This window comes from Sorex fumeus, unplaced genomic scaffold (assembly GCF_029834395.1).
Source record: "Sorex fumeus unplaced genomic scaffold, SorFum_2.1 ptg000086l, whole genome shotgun sequence".
NCBI classification, from domain to species: Eukaryota; Metazoa; Chordata; class Mammalia; order Eulipotyphla; family Soricidae; genus Sorex; species Sorex fumeus.
Window position 1 is genome coordinate 31786725 of NW_026606143.1, and position 22268 is coordinate 31808992.

Below are 22268 nucleotides of genomic sequence, written 5' to 3' on the forward strand. Positions count from 1 at the left end.
TTATATTCTTAAAAATATTTCATCTTTAAAGTCTAAGATGGGTTAAGACCAAAGTCATGATGATTCCCTTACCTCCAAACCTGCCCTAGTTCATTTTTCTCTATTACTATGATTAGCACCAGGTAAAATAAGTGAAAAATTTGGAAGGCATTCTTGACATACCCTCCAGTCCCCAGCTTTTTCTCTACCTCCACCATCTGCCCCCAATCTATCTGATCTGTCAGTGGATTTAGTAAAGGAATCCTCCCTGTCCTCTCCTCCCCTGCCACTCTTTCAGTTCGTGTCACCACCTAGTGAAGGAGGCTGCTCTTTCTGGCTTAACAAATTTATTTTCGCCTCAAGTATTTGCATGACAGCCAATTCTAGTTCATCTTATCATTTTACCCCTTTACCCTTTAATAGCCTACCTTTGCTTTTAGAAAAAAAAATCTAAACATCTCTTAACATGACAAGGGCTAGGAGGACTTGTCAGTGGTTGCAATCTACCACAAGCATGTGTGTGGTAGAGGGTAGGTAAGATAGAGAAGAGAACAGTATGGCAATAATAGTTGGAAATGATCACGCTGGACAAGAACTGAGTGTTAAAAGTAGGTAAAGGCAGTTCCTGAATTGCAAATCACAGTGCCCAAAAAGGGAGGGAGGGAGGGAGGGAGGGAGAGAGAGAGAGAGAGAGAGAGAGAGAGAGAGAGAGAGAGAGAGAGAGAGACCTGCCATAGGGGTGGGGTAGGCAGTGACAGGAAGGAAATTGGGGACACTGGTGGAGGGATGGGTGTTGGAACACTACAACTGAAACCTAGTCATGAACAGCTTTCTAAGAGGCTATCTCATAGTTTAAAAAAATTCTTAAGACGGCTGAGGAGCATCTCATTCCAGCCCCTAGCTACCTCGACAGCAGCATTTTATATATTTTTCACTGACTCTGTTCTGGCCACATTAGTATTTTTTTTCAGTCCTTAAGCACCTGTCTCCCTCCCACCAGAATTCCTCTATTCGAACCACACCACCCACCATCACCCCTTCCTCAGCTAGGTAGCTCCTTTCTGTTGTTGTTGTTGTTTTGTCATTTTTTAAAATTTAGACTCTCAAAGTTAAGTCTTCCCCGAAATCCCAACTAGATTACATCTCTCCTCTGTACTCTGTTAGAGCATGTGTGCCCATATTCATAACAACGCCATTTTATTTTTTTATTGTATAATTATTTATTGTTCATCTTTGTCACTAAACTTCCTTTAGTACGTGGACCATGAATTGTACCATGTCTTAACATTGAACAAGTAGTATATTATTCTATCATATTATCCTAGCTATATAAATTACATAGACTATAGAACAGAATATACTTATTCTGTATATATTATTCCTCACATATTATTACAAAAAATGAGTAAATAACCATAGGAAAGTATTGAAGCAAGTGAGATAAATCAAATATATCATATTTGTGATGAAATTATATTTTACTGCAGAATATTATTCATAAGTCAAACAAATGCTTGCTTGCTATATGTTAGACTTTCAGGAAAAATAATATTTTAGTTCCCTGCTAAGTTCACATGCTTCTTCCTATGTTTCTTTAAATGTAACTTAAATACTTTACTATAAATAGCAAACATTCAAAATAGGGCGTCTCCTCTCTTACTCATCCTCAAACGCCACTCTAAGCCAAGGAAGCTGGAATGACCTGTCAGAGCCTAGAATAGCTTCATGGGGGAGTTCGAAAGGTCACATGCTCTGGTGGGATCAGATTCAGCATCTGCAACTACTTCTGCTCCTCCTAGGCTGGTGACCGGCCAGAGGGAACAGATTAAGAGTGCCCTGAGAAATATAAATCAGAACTACACTGAAGTGTCACCTGCACCAGTGAGAATGTCCTACATAAAAAAAAAAAAAAAGATCAGGAACAGGGAGGTAGAGAAAAGGAAGTCCTCACTCACTGGTCGTGGGAATGTAAACGAATTCAGTCTTTCTGGACAACGCCACTGTAGGACTACATCTCCTGTATGTTTTAGCAGTTCCATTGATAGAAATCTATTCCAAGACCACAAACATTGATTCGAAAGATGTATTCACACCCATATGTTCATTGAGTGTTAGTACTGGAAGTCCAAAAAGCGTGGGTGCGCAGGACACATGTGTTGGGTGGCCAAGAATCGTTCCTGCAGCTGGCCCACGGCGACAGACAAAGGAATGGAGGAATGGGGAAACAGGAACCAGGCCCCAGACTGCTGTAATCAGTGACCATTTATTTCATTCTCATCCTCATCCTTATACCTCCATTTTCCTACAGCGTAGTTTCTCCCCCATTCTCTCTCCTACTTCTCACAATGTAGCTATTTTTCCTTTCCTCTCCTTGCCAGCATAGTTATATAGAAATCATGAAGGCTAGGGCTACACATAGGTAGGGTTGAATATTACAACAACAAACAGATATAGAGCCCCTCTTTCAGGGGGATGTTCTTCTAGGAGGACTAAAGTCTCATCTCAAGGACAGAAGTCTCATCTAAGGGTTCAGCAATCTAGATTACTAGGAGATCTACTCAAGGGTGGGAGTTCCATCTAAAGGTGTATTGCTTTCTCCTTTTCTTAGCTAGTAATCCGTTTAAATTATCATATTGAATAATATTTCTAGTAATTTTGTATGAACACAGTAAAAGATTTTTTATACAACTTTATTTTTTATTTAATTTTTTTTTCTTTTTGAGTCACACCCAGCGATGCACTCAGGAGTTACCTCTGGTGGTGCTCAGGGGACCATATGGGATGCTGGGAATCAAACCCGGTTCAGCTGCGTGCTAGGCAAACGCCCTACCCGCTGTGCTATCTCTCCAGCCCCAGTAAAAGATGTTTTAAGCTTAAAGGTTGGCTCCTCCTGGGGATGACATCTCACTATACATCCCAGACTATAGTCCTCAGGCCAGGTTAGTCTCTTTCTAACCTTAGCAGGGTCCTTATTCAGTTACTCCTTTTTTAGGTCATGACAGAGTTTGTTCCATGACCGTGCTCTTACCATTCTATTTCTTAAGGCTCTTAGCTTGTCCTTTTACGATCCTAGGGTAGCTTACAGCTTGCCCTGGGTCCATCCTTGTCTTTTGCTCCGAACCTCTTTTTGGGAGTGTTGGGAAGTAAGGAAAACTGAGGCTTAAATACATAGGATGGATGCCCATGAGTAAATATTATTCGGAGTCAATTAACTCCCATGTAACAAAAGCATAGCATCCACTGCCTTCCTGTGTCAGTACAAAAAGGACATTGCTAAACATGCAAAGGACATAAAGGAAAGAAAAAAGCAATATAGGATTATTATTGCCTGATGGAATTGGGTGTGCCTCAGGAGCACTGTTGTGAAAGTAACTCAGTAAACCTAAGCTCCTGTAGGAGAAGCAAGGACAAATCAATGTTCAGCAACAATTACAGTAGCCTAAAACTGGAAATAGCCTCGTGCCCAGCAACAGATGAATGGACAGAGAAATGGCACTTACACAATGGAATACTTTCAACTTTAAGAGAAGATGAAATCTTAAATTTTACTATAACACAGGTGGTACCTTGAGGATGGTCATGTTAAGCAAAATAGGTTTAAAGAAGAAAGGAAAATACCAGATGATTTCACCCAGATGTCATACACAAAGCAAGCAAGCAAGCAAAGGACTAGACAATATCTAAAAAACTAATCCTCAGCCTCTGCTGACAGAACAGAGGTTGCCACAGAACGTTGGGGTTAGGAATACGTTAAGTTCGGTTAGGAATAGGAATAGGTTAGGAATAGGAAGGGTCCTGTAGACACTGGTGGGGTGGTCTTGGCATTTTGGTAGTGGGCGTGGTGTGGAACATGGTGCTTATAAAACTTAAAAATTATCTCCTGAACTGGGAGTGGACCCTGGTCCCCCAGAGTTCCACTTGGAAGGTTCTCAAAACAAGAATTGAAAACATTTCCATTCCTGTAAGCCAGTGTTACCTCCAGTCATAAAATTATTAAATAAACACATGGGACATTGTCAAGGGAAAGGAGTCAGTCGCAGAAGGAAGGAGATGGCTACAGTATGATCTCTCGTATGTGGGACTTTAAGATACACAGCAAGGAAGCAAGAATGCACCAAAGCCTATGCAGTGGCAGAAATGGTCCTTTTGGTCCTTAGTGTAGAGAGGTTGGAGCTAGGTGTGGTTTTGGAGTTATGTGTGAGACAAACCAATATTACCAGTATTGCAAACCACAAAGTCTCCAATCAGTTTTTAAGAAAGTTTTTAAAGTAACGTGAGCAGAAGTACAGGATTGGGTGCCTTTGCAATACTAGTCCTAATACCTCCACTGTGACTCAAGCAAATTATTTAAGCACTCTAAGCTCTAGTTTAGGCAACCATCAAACACTTTTTTATGTTGCCTCTGAAATGATTTTTGATCTATTACAAATACTTGTGAAAGTGCTGAAAAGTGCTAAAGTTTTTTCAGAGATGGATGAAGAAAGTTTGGAATTCAACAGGAGAATTTTCTTGTAGAATGTCACAAAGAAGCTTAATAGGGAATCTTAAAAACAGATAAATATCAGATAAATCCTAGTTATCTCTGCCAGTGTAGAATTTATATCCGTTCAGAAAAATTCTTAGTAATTTTTGATAACCTTGAATGTTTGAGCATCATTCTGCCTTAGTAAGAAGCCATCCTGATTAACAGTGGTTTCTCTCCATAGTTTGACTCCCTGCGACTAACTGGAAAAATAACCAAAGGGTGCTGCAAAGGCTGGTGGGCGAGGGGGAGCAATTTTAGGAGAGGCATACTTAGGATCTTTGCAGAAGTTCTGGAGTTTTGCACTCGATGTCGTTTTCCATCACCTTTGGCACCATTTCTTAAAATGAGCAACTCTGCCTTGCCCTAGAGTCAGTTGGATGAATTATGTTTTGATTTTGTTCTAATGGCTTGGCACACTAATGTAGATAATTGGAAACTGACCCTAAAGTTAATTCCTTATGATAATTGCATTTCTTCTTCCCATTTGTGGCTGATAATAATACTTTTTAGAAAGAATGAACAAGAGAAAAAAGTTGAAATTCAGGTCCATTTTGCAAGTCTGTTCAAAGGTTTGATTGCAAAGATCATGAAATTAATGGTCAAAATGAATAGATTTTTTGATAGTTTTATATTAGCCACATTGTAACATGGCCATTAATTATACAGAGAAAATTTTTATTCCTTTTTTGCTTAAGTCCCATAAAATATTTTGAAAGCAATTAAAGATATTTGGAAAACCAGCATGCTTAATAACATATCTAAGAATTGTGCTCTTCCAAAAATTTGTAAGTCTACAACTGTACCTCATGATGTCTCACTAATTAAAAAAAAGAATTGTGCTCTTCATATTTAGGTATATGATAATATGATGTGAAAAGGGGTGGAAGAGGCAGGGATGTGACTAAGTCATGATAAATGTTAAACATGTTATACTTTTCTTTAATTGCTAAATAGTTTTAAAGGTTTTTATTTTTGTTTTGTGTATCCTGTGGTCTTACGAGAAAAGGCAAACCACAGAAAAAAATATAATTCACTCATTTACACCCAGTTACAACCCTGCTTATAATTATAGTTGTTACATTAGGAGGAAAACATACTCTGTATCTTGGAATTGTTACTGCCCTGCTATGTAAATATTTTTTTTCAAGGGGAGGTGTGGGAATGTAAATTAATGCAACCTGTATGGAAATCACTATGGAGATTCCTTAAAATATAAAATTGTATAAATAAATAAATAAATAGTCAAAAAATATATAAAATTGTATCCTGTGACCCAGCAATAATACTTCTTAGGCATTTATCTGAAGTTCATGAAAGCAAATCATTTGAAAATGTATTTGCACCCCTATGTTTATAGCAGCTTTATATAAAATAGCCAAAACATGAAGTCAACCTGAATGTAAAGACCACTGAATGAAAAAGCTATGGTGTATATGCTAAATAGAATATTATTCTGCCATAAAACTTGTGATTATATGTGAAGTAAATAAATTAACGTAATTATCATTGCTTTTATTTGTATGTAGAATGTAAGTCATGCAAACAGACTCACAGAAGTTAATAAAACTTGAGGCTGGAGTGATAGCACAGCGGGTAGGGCGTTTGCCTTGCACACGGCTGACCCGGGTTTGATTCCCAGCATCCCATATGGTCCCCTGAGCACCGCCAGGAATAATTCCTAAGTGCAGAGCCAGGAGTTAACCCGTGGGCATCACCGGGTGCGACCCAAAAAGAAAAAAAAAGTTTATAAAACTCGCTCCCAGACTTGGTGACAACTACGATTATTGGAGGAGAGGGAAGGATGGGTGGACGGAAGGGGTAGAGATGTATTTTTGGTGGTGGGATTGCACTGGAGGTGGTGGGTTCGCATGTTGAGGTATAAAGCTATATCCCTAAAGTTCTGCAATGTTCAGATTAATAATAAATCATTTTTAAGACAAAAGGGTGACATTACTGTTAAAAGCATGGGCTCTTGTAGTTCCAATTCTTATGGTTTATTCCCAGTTCATTCGTTTTCTTTCTTTCTCTCTCTCTCTCTCTCTCTCTCTCAAGCTTAGCAAGATGCTTACCTATTTGATCCCTAAGTGTTTTTGTATCTTGTTTTGAGTTTTTGGCTTTACACCCAGCAATGCTCAGGGCTGACTCCTGGCCGACTCGAGAGACCATGTGAGGCTCTGGGGATGAAGCTTGGGTCGGCGGTATGCATGGCAAACACCTACCCTCTGAAACTCTGTACTGTCTCTCTGATCCCCTTGGTCCCTCGAATTTTTATTGGTAAAATTAAGTACCTTATCCATTCATTGGGTGTCATAATCCTGAACGTAGACTATAAACCAAACATAATTGCCCCTCAGTTCCTCTTTTGCAAACCACAGCGCCCAAAAGGAGAGATAGAACAAAAGGAAATCCCTTGCCACAGAGGCTGGGTGACATGTAGGGGGTGGAGTGGTGGGAGGGATACTGGTATCATTGGTCTTGGAGAATGGGTACTAGTGGAGGGATGGGTACTCGATCAGTGTATAACTGAAAACCAAGCACAAAATCCTGTACGTTCACAACTGTATTTCATGGTGTTTCACTAATAAAATTTTTTTTTAATTTAGTTTTTTCCGTGATTATGAAAGACTGGCAAGTGGCTGAAAAGAAATAGAAGATGCATATTTTAGGCAAAGGGAAAAAATGCTATCTGGATGGCTAGATGAAGGAACTGGTTTTACCTACTAGAGAACCAGAAAAAAGTCCATTTTGCCTGTTTTTTATACCACCCCCCAAAATGGGCATTTCTTCAAAACAGCAACTAGCAGAGTAGTTGTCTATTATGAGTCAGCTGCTTGCAAAAGTCCTTCCGCTCTCCTGTAAGCCTGCTTGGACATCAATAGTCCACTCCTGGGCCTGCCTGGGCCTTCCTTGAGGGGGCACAACCACCCAGCGATGCTCGGCGACTACTCCCCACATATTGCTCGTGGGTCGCACCTGACAGGGCTGCTCAAGGGGCCGTGTCAGACCGGCTTGGAAACCCTAGCCTCGGGCCTGTGCAGCATGTGCTCTAATACCTCGAACTGTTTCCCTAACCCAGACCTTTCTGGTAGGAAATGATATTATGGCCAGGGCCTTATTTGGAATAGTGGGATCGTGGGTGACACTGTGTAAACTTTGTTTTTTGAAATACAGGTTTTCTTAGTCAAAAAAATCTCCGGCTCTGATGCTAGACAGCTTTATGCCATGAAAGTGTTGAAGAAGGCCACTTTGAAAGGTAAGTGCTGCTCTTGTTTAATGTTCATGTAGTATGAACGTACTGGAAAGTCTCAGTAGATCTCTGGAGAGCCCCAGGCTGACTACTGATATTCTGAATATGTTCCTATTACTGTCTATAAAGCTGGACTGTTTTCTGATGGTGCTTGGAATCAGTTGCTCTACAACTGAGCCATATCCCGAGCTCACTTTGAACTTTTTTAAGTGAATTTTTACTAGTAGATTTAGAAATCGCATGACTAATAAGGTTATGAGTTGCCTAATTATAAAAGAAGTTGCTATTATGCGTCTTGAATTTTAGGCAATTTACCTTTTGTTCATTTAACTTTCTGAATTTGAAGGAACCAATCTAGTAGCTACCTCAGAAGTAATGAACAGATGGCTTTTTTTTGTGTGTGTGAGCTTGCATATCTGAAATTGCCTTTATTCTGCTTTCCCTGTAATTTGGCTGAGCATAAAATTCTAGGTCAGAAATAATTGTCTGATATTTGAACGCATTGTTTCCTCTGTCTTTTGTTTTTCTGTGTTGCAATTAGGAAGTTTATTACCATTCTGATTCCCAGTCCTTTGCGTGCAAGTTGCTTTCCTCTTTGAAAGTCTTTTCAATCTATTCTGGATCCCTAGGGCTCTTAAATTTATAGCATGTTGTTTCCTTAGTGGGAGGTTTTAAAACACATCACACTACATGTGAAGTAACCTCTGTTAATTTAGAAACTAAGTTCTTCAGCTGAAAAAACTTCAAACTTTGGGAAAAGTCTTTTGCACTTCTTCATCCTCTAGTGGCTACTCTTTGAATGTATTCTAGATCATTCTTTAATTTTCATATTTTCTAAGGAATGGCCTCAACTGTTGCCTAGTTTTTCTACAGAGTTTTAAATTTTTTACTATCATTTGTAATTTCCTGTATTTTTCTTGTCCCTAATCTTTCTATATTAAAAATTTTAATAGGGGCCAGAGCATTAGAGCAATGGGTAGAGCACTTCCCTTGCAGACAACAGATCTGAGTTTTAAGTTACATATATATGTGAGTGTGTATATACATAAAATGCTTATTTTTAATGGAAAATATCATCAGACATTTACAGAACGAAACAGAATAGAGAGAAATCCCACATCACTTATATTTGCTTCCGCATTGCCCATCACTAATCTCTGCTTCAACACGTTCAGGCAAAGATCATTCTTTTTTCTTTTCTTTTTTTTTTTAACAATTTAATATTTTTTTCTCTTTGGGTCACACCCGATGATACTCAGGGGTTACTCCTGGCTTTCTCCTGGCTTTGCACTCAGGAATCACTCCTGGCGGTCCTCAGGGGACCATATGGGATGCTGGGAATCGAACCTGAGTCGGCCGCGTGCAAGACAAACGCCCTACCTGCTGTGCTATTGCTCCAGTCCCCTCATTCTTTTTTTCATTAATTATTCTTCCTCTTCCCTGGTGGTGTTATATTGAAGCAAATCCCAGGCATTTTATAATTTCTTCCATAACTAGTTTAGCACGTAGCTCTTAAAGAATTCTAAAAGAAATAGCACACTTTATTATTTTGCCTTAAAATGCTATATAGTGCTCAAATTTTCTTTTGTCCCTATTTTTATGTCTTGATTTTTTTTTGTTTTGCAGCTATTAAATCAGGATTTGTATTAATGTATGTTTTGCCATTGGGTTTTCCTTTTTATCTCTTAGTTACCTGTCTCTAATTCCTTTCCTTTTAAAAATGTTTGTAGTTTACTATTTGGAGATACTGCTTCCATCCACCCACTCCTTTTAACGTTGCTTATTTCATGATTTCATGATTGGCATATCATCTTTTTCTATCTCAGTAGATTTAAATTATAAGGTTGGATTTTTAAGTTTTCTTCTGCTGTTTATATTCCATCTATTTCTTTTTGCTTATTTTTATAACTGATTATGTTTAGAGCCATTCTTCTGATACTTGTGAATTTTTATATTTTTCCTGGGTTAATAGTAAAATACCAAAAAGCCGATTGGAAGGGATTGTATGGCAAAACTTTGCTTTTTTCTCATTGTCTTACTTCACTGAAACTTAGAATTTTAGTTTCTCTGATCTGCTGTGTGAATGACTTATCTTCTTTCTCTTCTATTCTTTGTCATCTGACTTTATGTGTAATCGTTTCTAAAAAATCATTGAGGTTTTGAAAGAAAACAGGTGAAAGCATTCATATTTGACTATAGGTTTTTTCCATTTTAAAATTCTTGCAAAAAAGTAGAGTCAAATAGAAGTCAGCAGCATTGCATTTACTTTATGAGACCGACCATTTGTCGTATGTGTTCTATGGACCTAAAAGTAAGCCGTCGCTTAAAAGTTGTCTAGTAATCATCCTAGTAACATTGGTAGTATTTCTTCTTGTTCTTTCATGTTGAAATAAAGGAGGATTTAAAATTTAGTGATTAATGTGCAAGAAATTTCAGAGGAATGTAGTTGCTTTGCCAGCATGAGTCATATGAAAAAATTCTGTTTAAACTTTAGAATTCAGCCAATGAAAATATGCCTTCTTTGAACCATTATATCCTTATCAAAATTTCTGAATGTGGGCTAATTTATATTTTCCCCTTGGTATTTACAAAAGCAAAATAAACCAAATTAGAATTACTATAAAGTCCTCTCTTAGACAACATGAAGGATTTCTTTAGTGAGCGAATCTTAGTTTTCATTTTCAACTAAACAAGATCGTATCTGTATATAAGATAAGGAAGCGATCTCGCAAGATAATAATTCTTAAAATCATTAAAAGAAAAAGAGTAAATAAATTGATGGATACTTTTGCTCCTTACTAAACAGAGGAATGACTTTTCAATAATAAACTTGGTAAGCTTTGTAATTATTGAAAGAAGTAGGCATTTGGAATCCAGGTTTATGATAATAGCTACCTAATTCAAAGTAGTATATACTGAGTATCAGTAGGAAAGAGTAGATTTGGGCTAGACTGGAACAGAATTTTCAGCAGGCCTAATGATGTACCTTATTCACATAAATAATAGAAAAGGCCTGTTGGATATAAGACACCAGAGTTGTGGTGATGGGATAAGATAATGAAATCCGAGATTGATACTGAATTTAATATACCAGCTGGGCCAGTAGTCAAAAGAGCAGCTGCGTAGACATCAAGAGCAATCAGTTCCCATTCCTCATTTGCCCGTTTTCAGTTACTGGCACAAAATATTCATCCAGTTAGAGGTGGAAAAGAAGTAGAATGGAAAAAAACAGGAATTATATCCTTTTAAAAATTATTCCCCCCAGAGGTCCTATTTCTGCCCTTTTTTTTAAGTCTGTGGTCACCTAAAATTGAAAAGAAAATGAACTCATATTTCTGTGTCCCCAACCCTAGCGCATTCTTTCTGTTTCACTTTTGGCACAGCTATTAAGTCATTCTAGCCAGAAAAATAGGAGTCATTTATGATTTAAGTTTTTTATTATGCAAAAAGAAGAAAAATAATGGCCATTCCCCTTTATTGGTGAACCCATTGAGCTAGTAAAGACTATCAGAATATATTCTACTCATGTATTTGCTGTCATTCTCACCTGATTGAGCTTCTTGAATAAAAACGCATTTTTTAAAAATCTCTCTAGTGCCTCACAAATAGAATTTGTTCAGAGAGGGGTTGGAGCAATAGTACAGTGGGTAAAGTGCTTGCCTTGCACATGGCCAATTGAGGTTCTATCCCCAGCATCACAGATGGTCCCCCGAACACTGCCGGGAGTCATTCCTGAGTACAGAGGCAAAAGTAACACCTAAGCATCGCCCCATGTGGCCCCCAAACCAAAATAAGTTAATTAGTTTTTAAAAATTGTTCAGAGAACGGTAAAAGAGAGCTTTGCCTACACAGTCAAAAAATTCATCCTGGCATTTTAATTTGTCAAGAATCCTGGTCCTCACTTCTTCAACTCCTGAACCTCTGTTTTCACACTCTGGTTCCTTCCGACCAGTTTCCTGCACTGGTACTTTATACCTGAACCTGACTCCTGTAAGCCCCACTCTTCCTGCTGAGCCTTCTAAATTCTTTTCTAAAGTTCTTAAACGTGTACCCTAATGCTACCTCTTCCCACTGGCCTTCCTCTACGAGAAAAACTAAACTTTTCTGGAGTACATAATTTTGTCATGTTGTGGTTACCATTTTGTTGGATATTTCATTCAACATATTCCAAGCTCTGGGATGTGCAAACCTTATCCTGGATCTGATCACACAGTCCCCAACAGTACAGAGATATTATCCCGGTTTTATAGATGAGAGGTAAGAGATGGTGAGAAAATTTAAATAAGTAACTTGCTCAAGATTCCAAAGGTATGAACTAGATCTAACTCAGAAAAATCTGTTTATTCAGTTCTACCACAGTATGTCTATTTTTTCCTCCTTCCTTCTCCCCTTAGAATAAAACCTTTAGTATATGTCCTTCATGAAATCTACCACATTTTATAAACATCTAAATATTGTTGTTCGAATCGAGTTTCTACAAGTGTTGAAAACCATTCTACCTTTTAGTGCTTTTGTATTTTATTGCAATGCTTTGTTTGGAAAAAGTAAAAGGCACCAAAAATGATTTTGTTTTAAACTTGTCTCTGAAAATTATTGCAATGTAACCATATCTATAATGTTCTGTAGTTCGAGACCGTGTTCGGACAAAAATGGAGCGTGATATCTTGGTAGAAGTTAATCATCCTTTTATTGTCAAGTTGCATTATGGTAAGTAGTGAACTTCCTCCCAGCTTATCCTCCACTTGCCTGAGTTCATTCAGATATACTTTTATATATAAATGTATATTTGTGTGTCTTTATGTGTTTAGCAAATACATATAAAATCATGGAAATAAAGCCATTACTTCTTAAACAAACGTGGGAAGCTTTTATTGCATTAGATTATGTTTCTTTTAAACGTTGTAATTTCTGAGTCAGCCATATAAACAGTTAATAATAACCAATGGGTTTTGTAATAATATGGCACCATTTTATAGTGTTTGCCCCACTTCAAAACAAGGAAGCACCTTATGCCAGATTTCTGACATTTTCATCCCCTTCCTCTTCTCAAAGCCATTTGTGCTGTATTTTTAGGGGCTAAAGGTATACTGATTTTACCATGGATAATTGAAGTTAAACAGCTTACATTTTTGTGTAGCTAAGTGAAAGAGTTTTTGTATTTTGTTTCATGGTTAAATAAGTCCCTTTTCTGATGGGAATTATTCTGGTCTTGTTTTAACACAATTGTATCCTGAGAGACCATTGCCTGAAGAGAGAAGTCTAACAAATGTTGTAATGGTTCCATAATAAGAAACACTACCTTTACATTTCCACGCGAAAAAGAGAGAAATCAGTGGCTATATAATTAGTAAAAATCAATGTTGATCTTTGATATGATCATTAATTTACTGAAAATGTTCACTTGTGAATTAGTAGACCTCCTGTGAGCTTAAAGAAGCAAACTGTGATTATATAAATGGAAATTTCTGTTTCTTCATTCAGCTTTTCAAACTGAAGGGAAGCTGTATCTTATTTTGGATTTTCTCAGGGGAGGAGATTTGTTTACACGCTTATCCAAAGAGGTATATAATTTATCTCTATTTTAATCTTTTTATATGCATCCTGTTTCAACTAAAGCTTAGTGTTATTTCAATATTATGTTTGTCGTATTTTCTCTAGTGGCATAACATTTATATTAAAGAATCAGATCCAAAAAGATTTCTTTTTTAAATTTTATTCTGAAAATTGTACTTTCCATTGGTAAATGGTGTTTGTCTTTCATCCTGCTTCTTTACCTTATAGCTTATATAGAAACAGTAATGTTTCAATAAGATGCACTTAACCAAATAGCAATGGAAATTCAGCATGCATATGTTTAAATAACTTATTTTTAAGACATTACTATGGTGGGGCAATGGTGATAGAATCTTAATATAGTTGTCACTTAACAAATGTAAAATTATTTCCTACACAGTACATATTCACTTTTAGCAAACGAATAGTTATGTTGGGTTATGACGTGATTTTTACAAATTTCTTTCACAAGTTAACTGGCTACATCAACATACAAATTAGCAAATTTATGGATTTTTATACTATTTAAACTTTAGGGTAAAGCTTCAAAAGTAAAAATCACAGGCACTAAAAGAAAATAAAATCAGAAAATATATTGTTTTATTTCAGGTGATGTTCACAGAAGAAGATGTCAAGTTCTACTTGGCTGAACTTGCACTTGCTTTAGACCATCTCCATAGCCTGGGAATAATCTATAGAGACTTAAAACCAGAAAAGTAAGAAATCATGCTACTAAGTTGAATACAGTATGATATAATTATCTAGAAGGTAATAAAAAATAAAATATCTTCATAGAAGAAGTGCTACAGGCATTATATTAGAGTGCCTATGTTCTCATACTTTTAAATTTATTAATTTTTAAATGTTTTCCTTCATTTGTATGGTTTGATTTTTATTAGGGTTGAGATATATGTTCATAGGTATATAGGGTTTGGGTATATTTTTCTATTCACATTGATTTGTAAGGGATATTTACAAGTTAGAAGGAAACTAATACATATTGCAAATCAGTTTTTGTAGTTTATCTTTTTTTTTTCTTTTTGGGTTATACCCGGAGATGCACAGGGGTTGCTCCTGGCTCTGCACTCAGGAATTACTCCTGGCGGTGCTTGGGGACCATATGGGATGCTGGGAATCGAACCCGGGTCAGCTGCATGCAAGGAAAACGCCCTCCCTGCTGTGCTATCACTCCAGCCCCCAGTTTATCTTTTATTTGTTACTTGAACCTACATAAGTATTTTTTCTCTTCATTAGCTCTGCTAATCTTTTCTTTAGTGATTTTTTTCCTTGACTTTTATTCTTAGAATGACATTTTCAAACCCCTTTTCCTTTCTTCCTTTCAATATTTTCTATTTGGGTCACACCCATCTGTGCACATTTCTTACTCCTGGCTCTAGGGTTAGAGCTCACTCCTGGTGTAGCTTGGGGTACCATTATAGGGACTGGGGTTGAAGCCAGGGTGGCTGCTTGCACGTTAAGCACCCTATCCACCGGACTGTCTCTCCAACCCTAGTCCACAGGTGTTGTTTTGGGGGGGGAGGGGATGTAAGATATGCTACAAAGCTAATGTTTTCCTCCAAATACTGTTTACTGAAAATGTTCTTCTCCAGGGAATCCTGCCTAGTAGACACCTCCCCCTCAAATCTCTTTCTGCCTCTTACCCATTCTGTCTATTCTTTTAAATAAATTTTTTTCAGGGAGAGGTAAAGGCCCTCCCGTTGATCGTCGATTTGCTCGAGCGGGCCCAGTAACGTCTCCATTGGAGACTTTGTTGTTACTGTGTCTGGCATATCGAATACTCTCGGTAGCTTGCCGGGCTCTCCGAGAGGGGCGGAGGAAGAAAATTTTCTCCTCCATCGGATTTTAAATTTTAAGTGTGAGTTGAACAAATATCCCATCGCAGTTATCAAGAAATTAGTATTACTTAAACTGCATGTACCTCTGTGGTTTACTTTTGGTTTTGCTTCCTCTCTTTCACTATGAATACAACATTGATTTCCTTTTCTGTTTTATTGTTATGGTTTTGGATTTTTTGTGGCTTGCCTAGCAGTACTTCGGGGCAGGGGAAGGGAAGAGCACTGCACTGAGAGTCTGTCTGGGAGGTGCTGCTACTTAGTGCGAGGTGGCGTTTTTTCGTTTTTGAAGGATGCAGTCAAAAGCCTTGCTCTCCCAAAAATTGTTTTAATACAACATATCAAGATGTAATTCACATAACATGCCGGAGATTTTAGCCGTTAAAATTTACAGCCCAAGGGCTGAAGAGATGGCTCAGTAAATTGAGTGCATGCAAGAGGTTTGGGTTCAGTCCCTGTTGCCACATAGGATCTCCGGAGCACCATCAGGAGCAATTCCGGTGCACAAAGCTGGAAGTAGCACTTGAGCAGCATGAGATGTGGCCCAAAACCCAAATAACTAAACAAAATGCACATTTCAGTGGGGGATTTTTTGGTTATTAATAGCAGTGCAACCACTGTTTTATTAAGAATTTTAAATTATGTTTACATGCAAAATTTGAATCATGGATTACAGCAGAAAGCAGGAAATACTTTTTTGGAATCTTGTTAAGTCACATGCTGAAATTCTTATACTTTGTCTTTTTTTTCATATATTTTATTTTCAGATTAGTTTCATATGGTTCTGTTTTTTCCAGATTAACTTCTGATATTTCTCATCGTTTTTCCAACTTATGTTATCACCCAAAATGATAAGTTCTTTATGAAAATAAGTATTCAGGCTTATACTCCTTAAAAGAAAAAGAATCCCTTAGTAATGTTAATGTGTGGAGACCAGGGACATAGCTCAGAGGTCAGGGAGGCATGCCTTTCATTGCACAAGGCGTCAGGTTCAATCCCTGGTACTACATGTTCCTGTGAGCACCACTGAATGTGGTACTGATGTCCCCCAGCACCACGGAGTCCAAACAGCACTGCGTCACCCGGCTTTAACATTGATTGCCTGGATTGATCCAAAGTGTTGTCAGCAGTGACCCCAGCCTCTTGAGTACCCCTTGGGAGACCTCTGCCCCAGTGCATTTGCCTTACTCAGATTTACTGAGAGTGACTTGCAGTATGGTTTGTTGGCACTTGGGAGTATTTTTTGTCTTTGGAACTCCCTTTCATGTACTCATTATACACAAGGGCGTAAGTACCACTCTGCATGATAATTCCTTTTGTATTCCCTAAGTGTGTTGCTCCATTTCTTATCAAACATAATCAAGATGAGCATCTTTGTTTTGTAAGTCCCTTATCATGAAAAACATTTGAAATATATGCCCTTGTTGAGTTACCCTCATTGATAAACTTTATTAACATAGTCAGATTAATGATGGAAGGAAGGTTGGGAAGTATTTTTGACATAGTAAAATTTTATTATAACAAGATTTGGCTTTTCTATTTTTCAGTTAAAATTCGAAGGACGTTTGGGGCTAGAGAGATAGTATAGTGGGTAAGGCTTTGCACACAGGTGACCCAGCGTCAGTCCCTGACACCCCAGATGGTCCCCTGAACCCAGCGGTCGTGGGCCAAAAACAAAACAAAAAGTTTCAAAGGAAGTGCCTATATTATGGTTTAGCTTTGGAAATTATTTATTACTTCAGCTTTGAATTCAGGATACTAACTTTGGATTCAGTGTACTAAATTACCTGTCCAGATATAGTTATTGTTTTACAGCTTAATACTGTTCTCTACAACACCTTGGGCTGGAGGGGTAGCACAGCAGGTAGGGCGTCTGCCTTGAATGCAGCCAACCCTGGTTGCTACCAAGAGTATCCCGCCCACACAGCAAAGCCTGGCAAGCTCCAGTGATGTAATACGATATGCCAAAAACAGTAACAAGTCTCAAAATGGAGACGTTACTGGTGCCTTGTCGGGCAACTCCATGAACAATGGAAGGACAGTGCTACAGTGCTACAACTCCTTAATGACATTACTCGCAGGCAGCTGCTAAAGTCAAAACCTGTGTGCCTTTTCCCTTTGACCTTATTTACATGATCTGTATCTAATAAACCATCAGGATTGAGCCTAGAGCTCAGTCTTGGAGCACATGCTTTGTATGTAGTGGCAACGGTACAAAAGAAAATCACTAAAAACCCTTTATGTTTCCCTCTAGTGTTTTCCAAAAACATGATCTTTAGTGCCCTGGAAAAGACACCTAAACTATTTAGAATGTCTTGTTGGCCCCTTTCAGATAGGCCTTATTCACTCATCATAGATTTCTTTTTCCTTTTCTCCACACACTCTCATACAGTGTTTCTAAGGAAGAGGAAGCCGGTCCAAAGTGATATTATAGCGGACAGGGCACTTGCTGACTCAAATTTGATTGTTGGCACCCCAAATGTTCCCCGAGCCTGCCAGGATTGAGCACTGAAAGCAGAGCCAGGAGTAAGCCCTGAGCACCAACGTGTGTGGACTGGATGGCCACCCAAAAGGGGTGGCATATAGCCCCTTGTGGGACCCCAGGGCAGCCTAAGGTGTACAACTAAAAATCATGACAAAAGACTGGGGGTTCACCTCTAGGGTGGGGCCATGGGAAGGAAACAGGGTCAGCGGGAGCCCACAGTCTGAGTTAAGGGTGAGAAAACTTGGCTGTGGTAGATAGCTGCTTTCGGAGAGATGGAAGAAGGCAGACATTGAAGCACCGCGACTGAATTATGTGGCCCCTCTGTCTCCTGTGGCATCACATCTACAGAATGGGCATCGAAAGAGTAACTGAGAAGATTCTAGGTTTTCGTTCTTTTTTCTAACAGTGCTCTCACTTACACAAGTTTATGGCTTTGTCTTTACGATCTATTATTTGTGTATGCAAAACTGCATTTTGAGGGGCCAGAGCGACAGTACCATGGGTTCGGCATTTGTCTTGAATGCAGCCAACCTGGGATGGGTCTCTGGCATCCCAGATGGTCTTCAAGTCAGCCAGGAGTGATCCGTGAGTGCAGAGCCAGGAATAAGTACTGAGTAACTATAGCATTCTCCCCACTTCTCCCCGTCCCCTGAAATGAATTTTTCGTCTTTTGCTTTTTCTATTCATAACATAAGGCAATATTTTATAATACGTTTTGTAATCTGATGCCTAACCCTAATTTCAGTTTTAGATTCTTTAAATTTCTAGTTGTTTGAAAACATTTCTAACTTTTCTTTCAGCATACTTCTTGATGAAGAAGGTCACATCAAGTTGACAGGTAAAACACCACATTTCATTAAATTAGTTTCTTCTGCGTGTACTGTCATTTAAGATTGAGTGTGGGGGGGTTGGAGCAATAGCACAGTGGGTAGGGCGTTTGCCTTGCACTCGACCGACCTGGCTTTAATTCCCAGCATCCCATATGATCCCCTGAGCACTACCAGGGGTAATTCCTGAGTTCAGAACCAGGAGTAACCTCTGTGCATCATCGGGTGTGACCCAAAAAGCAAAAAAAAAAAAAAAAAGATTGAGTGCGAGGCTGGGGATATCATTCAGTGGTACATGCCCTGCAGCTGGGAGCTGTGGGTTTCATCCCGAGCATGGCAGGTTCTGGTGAGCACTGCTGTGATAGTCATTTCCTGAGTACCACTGGGTAGGATACCAACTTCCTCCACCCCCTGAGAAAAGATCAATCATGATACAGATACTAATTAGCATATTGTATTCACATAAACGGTCGTAGCTTAAGGGTAGAGTTCATGCTTCACACGTTTAAGGCCCTGGTTCAAACCCCAGCATTATTAATTCTTGGGACTCAAAGTCTAAACTTCATGTGTATAAATGATTATAGTACATTTCTAAAATCAATGTTGCTTTGCAGATTTTGGCCTAAGTAAGGAGTCTATTGACCATGAAAAGAAGGCATATTCTTTTTGTGGAACTGTGGAGTACATGGCTCCAGAAGTAGTTAATCGGCGAGGTCATACTCAGAGTGCAGACTGGTGGTCTTTTGGTGTGTTGATGGTAAGGTTTGCGGTGCTTTTTTGTGAATTTCAGTAATGAACCAGTAGAAATATGAATCACTTGTATGATTATATGGCATTTTTTAAAGATTTTTTTCTGGTGATGCTTTTCTTACCTTAAGGCTTGAGATTAACAGTATCTGACTAATGTTTTTGATTATTTTTCCTTTTTGTAGTTTGAGATGCTCACTGGTACACTGCCTTTCCAGGGAAAAGATAGAAAAGAAACAATGACTATGATCCTTAAGTAAGTACACTCTAGTGAATATGTTGTGATGAGACTTGAAAATATACAGACCAGAAGGAACATAGGGACTTTGGGGGAGGGTATTGGGCACTTTGGTGGTGGGTGCAATAACTTCTTTCTTTTACCGTAAACATTAACGCTAGTATGACCACATTACCTAAATTATAAAGATACTGATTAATAATTGCTTCAAAATAAAAATTGAGATTTTAAGGGTCAGAAATATTGAAAAATTCATTAATATGTGCTTTTAATGCTTCTAAGAAACTTCATAGATTTAGAGTATATGTTATCTTCGTACTAATGTTGAAATATTTTAACCTTCCCCCTTTGAGATTTGGAATGACAGGATGCCTATTCTACTGTTATTCTCATTGTCCTGCAAGTGTTAACAAGCCGACTGAGGGAAGCAAACAGTATTTGAGGTTGGGTTGACCATAGAGTATAGCGGGTGATGCAGTTGACTTGCATAGAGCCAACCCCATAAGGTCCCCTAAGCACAGCATGAGTAGTAGGGTCTGAGCACCACTGGGTGTCATCGAAACACCAAAAACGAACGTAGGGTGAATAAAGGGAAATAAAATTGTCATTATTTAAGTAAAATAATTATATCCATGAAAATCAAATTTTTCATAAAAATACTTGAAATAAGAGTGTATCAATTTTGCTGAGTAAAAGCAATAAACTCTTATTTCCCGTGTGTATGCTTTTGTGGGGGTTGTTTTTTTGGGGACCACACCTTGCTGTTCTTAGAGGCTTCTTTGGGTGATGCTCCAAGCAGTGCTCAGAGGCCATGAAGTGCCTGACTCCAAAGTGGATTTTTTAAAAAAGATATTGTTTACAATAGGGGGATGGAGAGAGAGTAAAGCAGGTCAGACTCTTACCTTGCACATAACGGACCTGTGTTCAATGCCTGCTACCCCATCTGGTCCCCAGAGCCCCCGAGCACAGAGATGGAAGTAAGGATGATTACAGTGATTACAGCTATCCCTGGCTGTATTCAGGCTTACTCCTGGTCTTTGCTTGGGGATCATTTCTGGCAGGGCTTAGAGGAACATATGGGATTCCAGGGATCAAATCCTGGTCGACCATGTGTAAGGTAAGCACTCTACCTGCTATATTCTCCGCCCCTCCCCCGCCTGTATTCATACAGAAGAAACACAAAACTCTTGTCTAAGTAATACAGATATATGTAAAAAGACAAGAGTTTCTGTAGGAGAGGCAAAAAAGTATAGTCGAAGTGACATCTGCACTTGTTTGTTTATTGCACCACTGTTTACAATAGCCAGAATCTGGAATTTTTCAACTCTGAAGTTTAGAAAGTAGTCTTTATAATACAGAGTCATCAAGGAAATGATAAATTATGAATAGGTTAAAAATTAGTAACCTTATAAATTAAAAAAAATTAGTAACTTGTTCTTTTCTACAGATTCGATTAAGAGAAAGGATAAGAAATTTAGAGCACATAGACTTGAGATAGCTTAATGAACTGAGTGTATGTAGAATGTCGAAGTGTTGGGTTCAAGCCCTAGCACCGTGTGCTCCCCCCCTCCCCCCCCAAGCAGTACTGGGAGTAGTCTCTGAGCACCACCAAGTGTGGCCCAAAAAGACAGGAAAAAAATTCATTTTTAATGCATGGCACCAATTTGTATGAATTAGATATCAGATACATCAAAAATTAATGAGTGAAAGAAAGACCAATAGAAACATGGGTTGGAAATGTAGAGACTTCCCAGAAGAGGATAGCCAATGGCCAAAACGTCACAAAAGAAGATAGCCAATGGCCAGTAGACTTACAGAAAGGCATTTACTCTCATTAAATTGGAAATTCCACATTAAAATCACACATTGTTCAATGGTAGAACTAAATGTGACTCAGTGGTAGAGCGCACGCATTGGGTTGACTCTGGGCACCAGAAACTTAAACACACAGTAGGGGCCGGGAATGTAATTCAGTGCTAATGCTCATGCCTCGCCTGCTTCAGGCCCTTGTGTGATTCCAGTACCATAACACTATAGTGATGTAACAACCGTAACCGCACCAAGTAGAAAGACTGACAGTAGGAGTTGCTCTCCGGATGTAGAGCATTTGGGAACTTGCATACATAGCTGAAAGATGTAAATCCTTTGGCATTATCTTTGGCATTATCTTCTAAGGTCACCTATATTTTATATGTATATACATTTTCATACATACATATATACATATATGCTTATCCAATAATTCCCTCTCCTATGCACCCAAGTTATTTATATCTAAGTACTTGCTTATGCGCACGTACATAAAGAAACAGGCATGGGACCAGAGTGATGGTATGGCAGGTAGGGCACTTGCCTTGCACACGGCTGACCCAACTTCAATCCTCAGCACCCAGTACGGTCCCCTGATCCCTGAACTCAGCCGGAGTAATCCCTGAGCACTGCTGGCTGTGACCCAAAAACAAATTTAAAAAGTACATAGATACTCATAAGAGCGTTGCGTATAATAGCCAAAAACTGGAAGCTGATGGGTAAAGTGGATTACTAAATTATTCTGTATTCAGTGTACTGCAGTAAGGGTTGATAAACTGTCTCTAAGTACTTTGGGACTTCCTAGCACCTTAAAGACACGAAAGTTCTTAATTCAAGAACCGTGTAAGAAGGCAGGAAAGACAGTACAGTGGGAGCTTGCCTTACACATGGCTGACCAGGGTTCAATCCCTGGCTCCATATATGGTTCCCCTGAGCCCTGCCAGAAGTGAAACCTAAACACTGAGCTGAATTAAGTCCTGAGCACCACCGGGTATGACCCAGAAT

General features: G+C 38.7%; 1 protein-coding gene across 6 annotated transcripts in view; it reads left to right on the top strand.

Annotated features, from left to right (window-relative positions):
* The window catches only part of RPS6KA3 (ribosomal protein S6 kinase A3), a 124069-nt gene that overhangs the window by 64905 nt on the left and 36896 nt on the right, over positions 1–22268 (top strand). For all 6 annotated transcript variants that reach the window (XM_056131086.1, XM_056131083.1, XM_056131084.1 and 3 more), the window contains 7 exons: positions 7676–7757; positions 12378–12458; positions 13233–13312; positions 13914–14020; positions 18443–18480; positions 19084–19226; positions 19402–19472. In XM_056131086.1, the coding sequence (XP_055987061.1) occupies positions 7676–7757; positions 12378–12458; positions 13233–13312; positions 13914–14020; positions 18443–18480; positions 19084–19226; positions 19402–19472 (602 nt within the window). The remainder of the gene's footprint in view (positions 1–7675; positions 7758–12377; positions 12459–13232; positions 13313–13913; positions 14021–18442; positions 18481–19083; positions 19227–19401; positions 19473–22268) is intronic.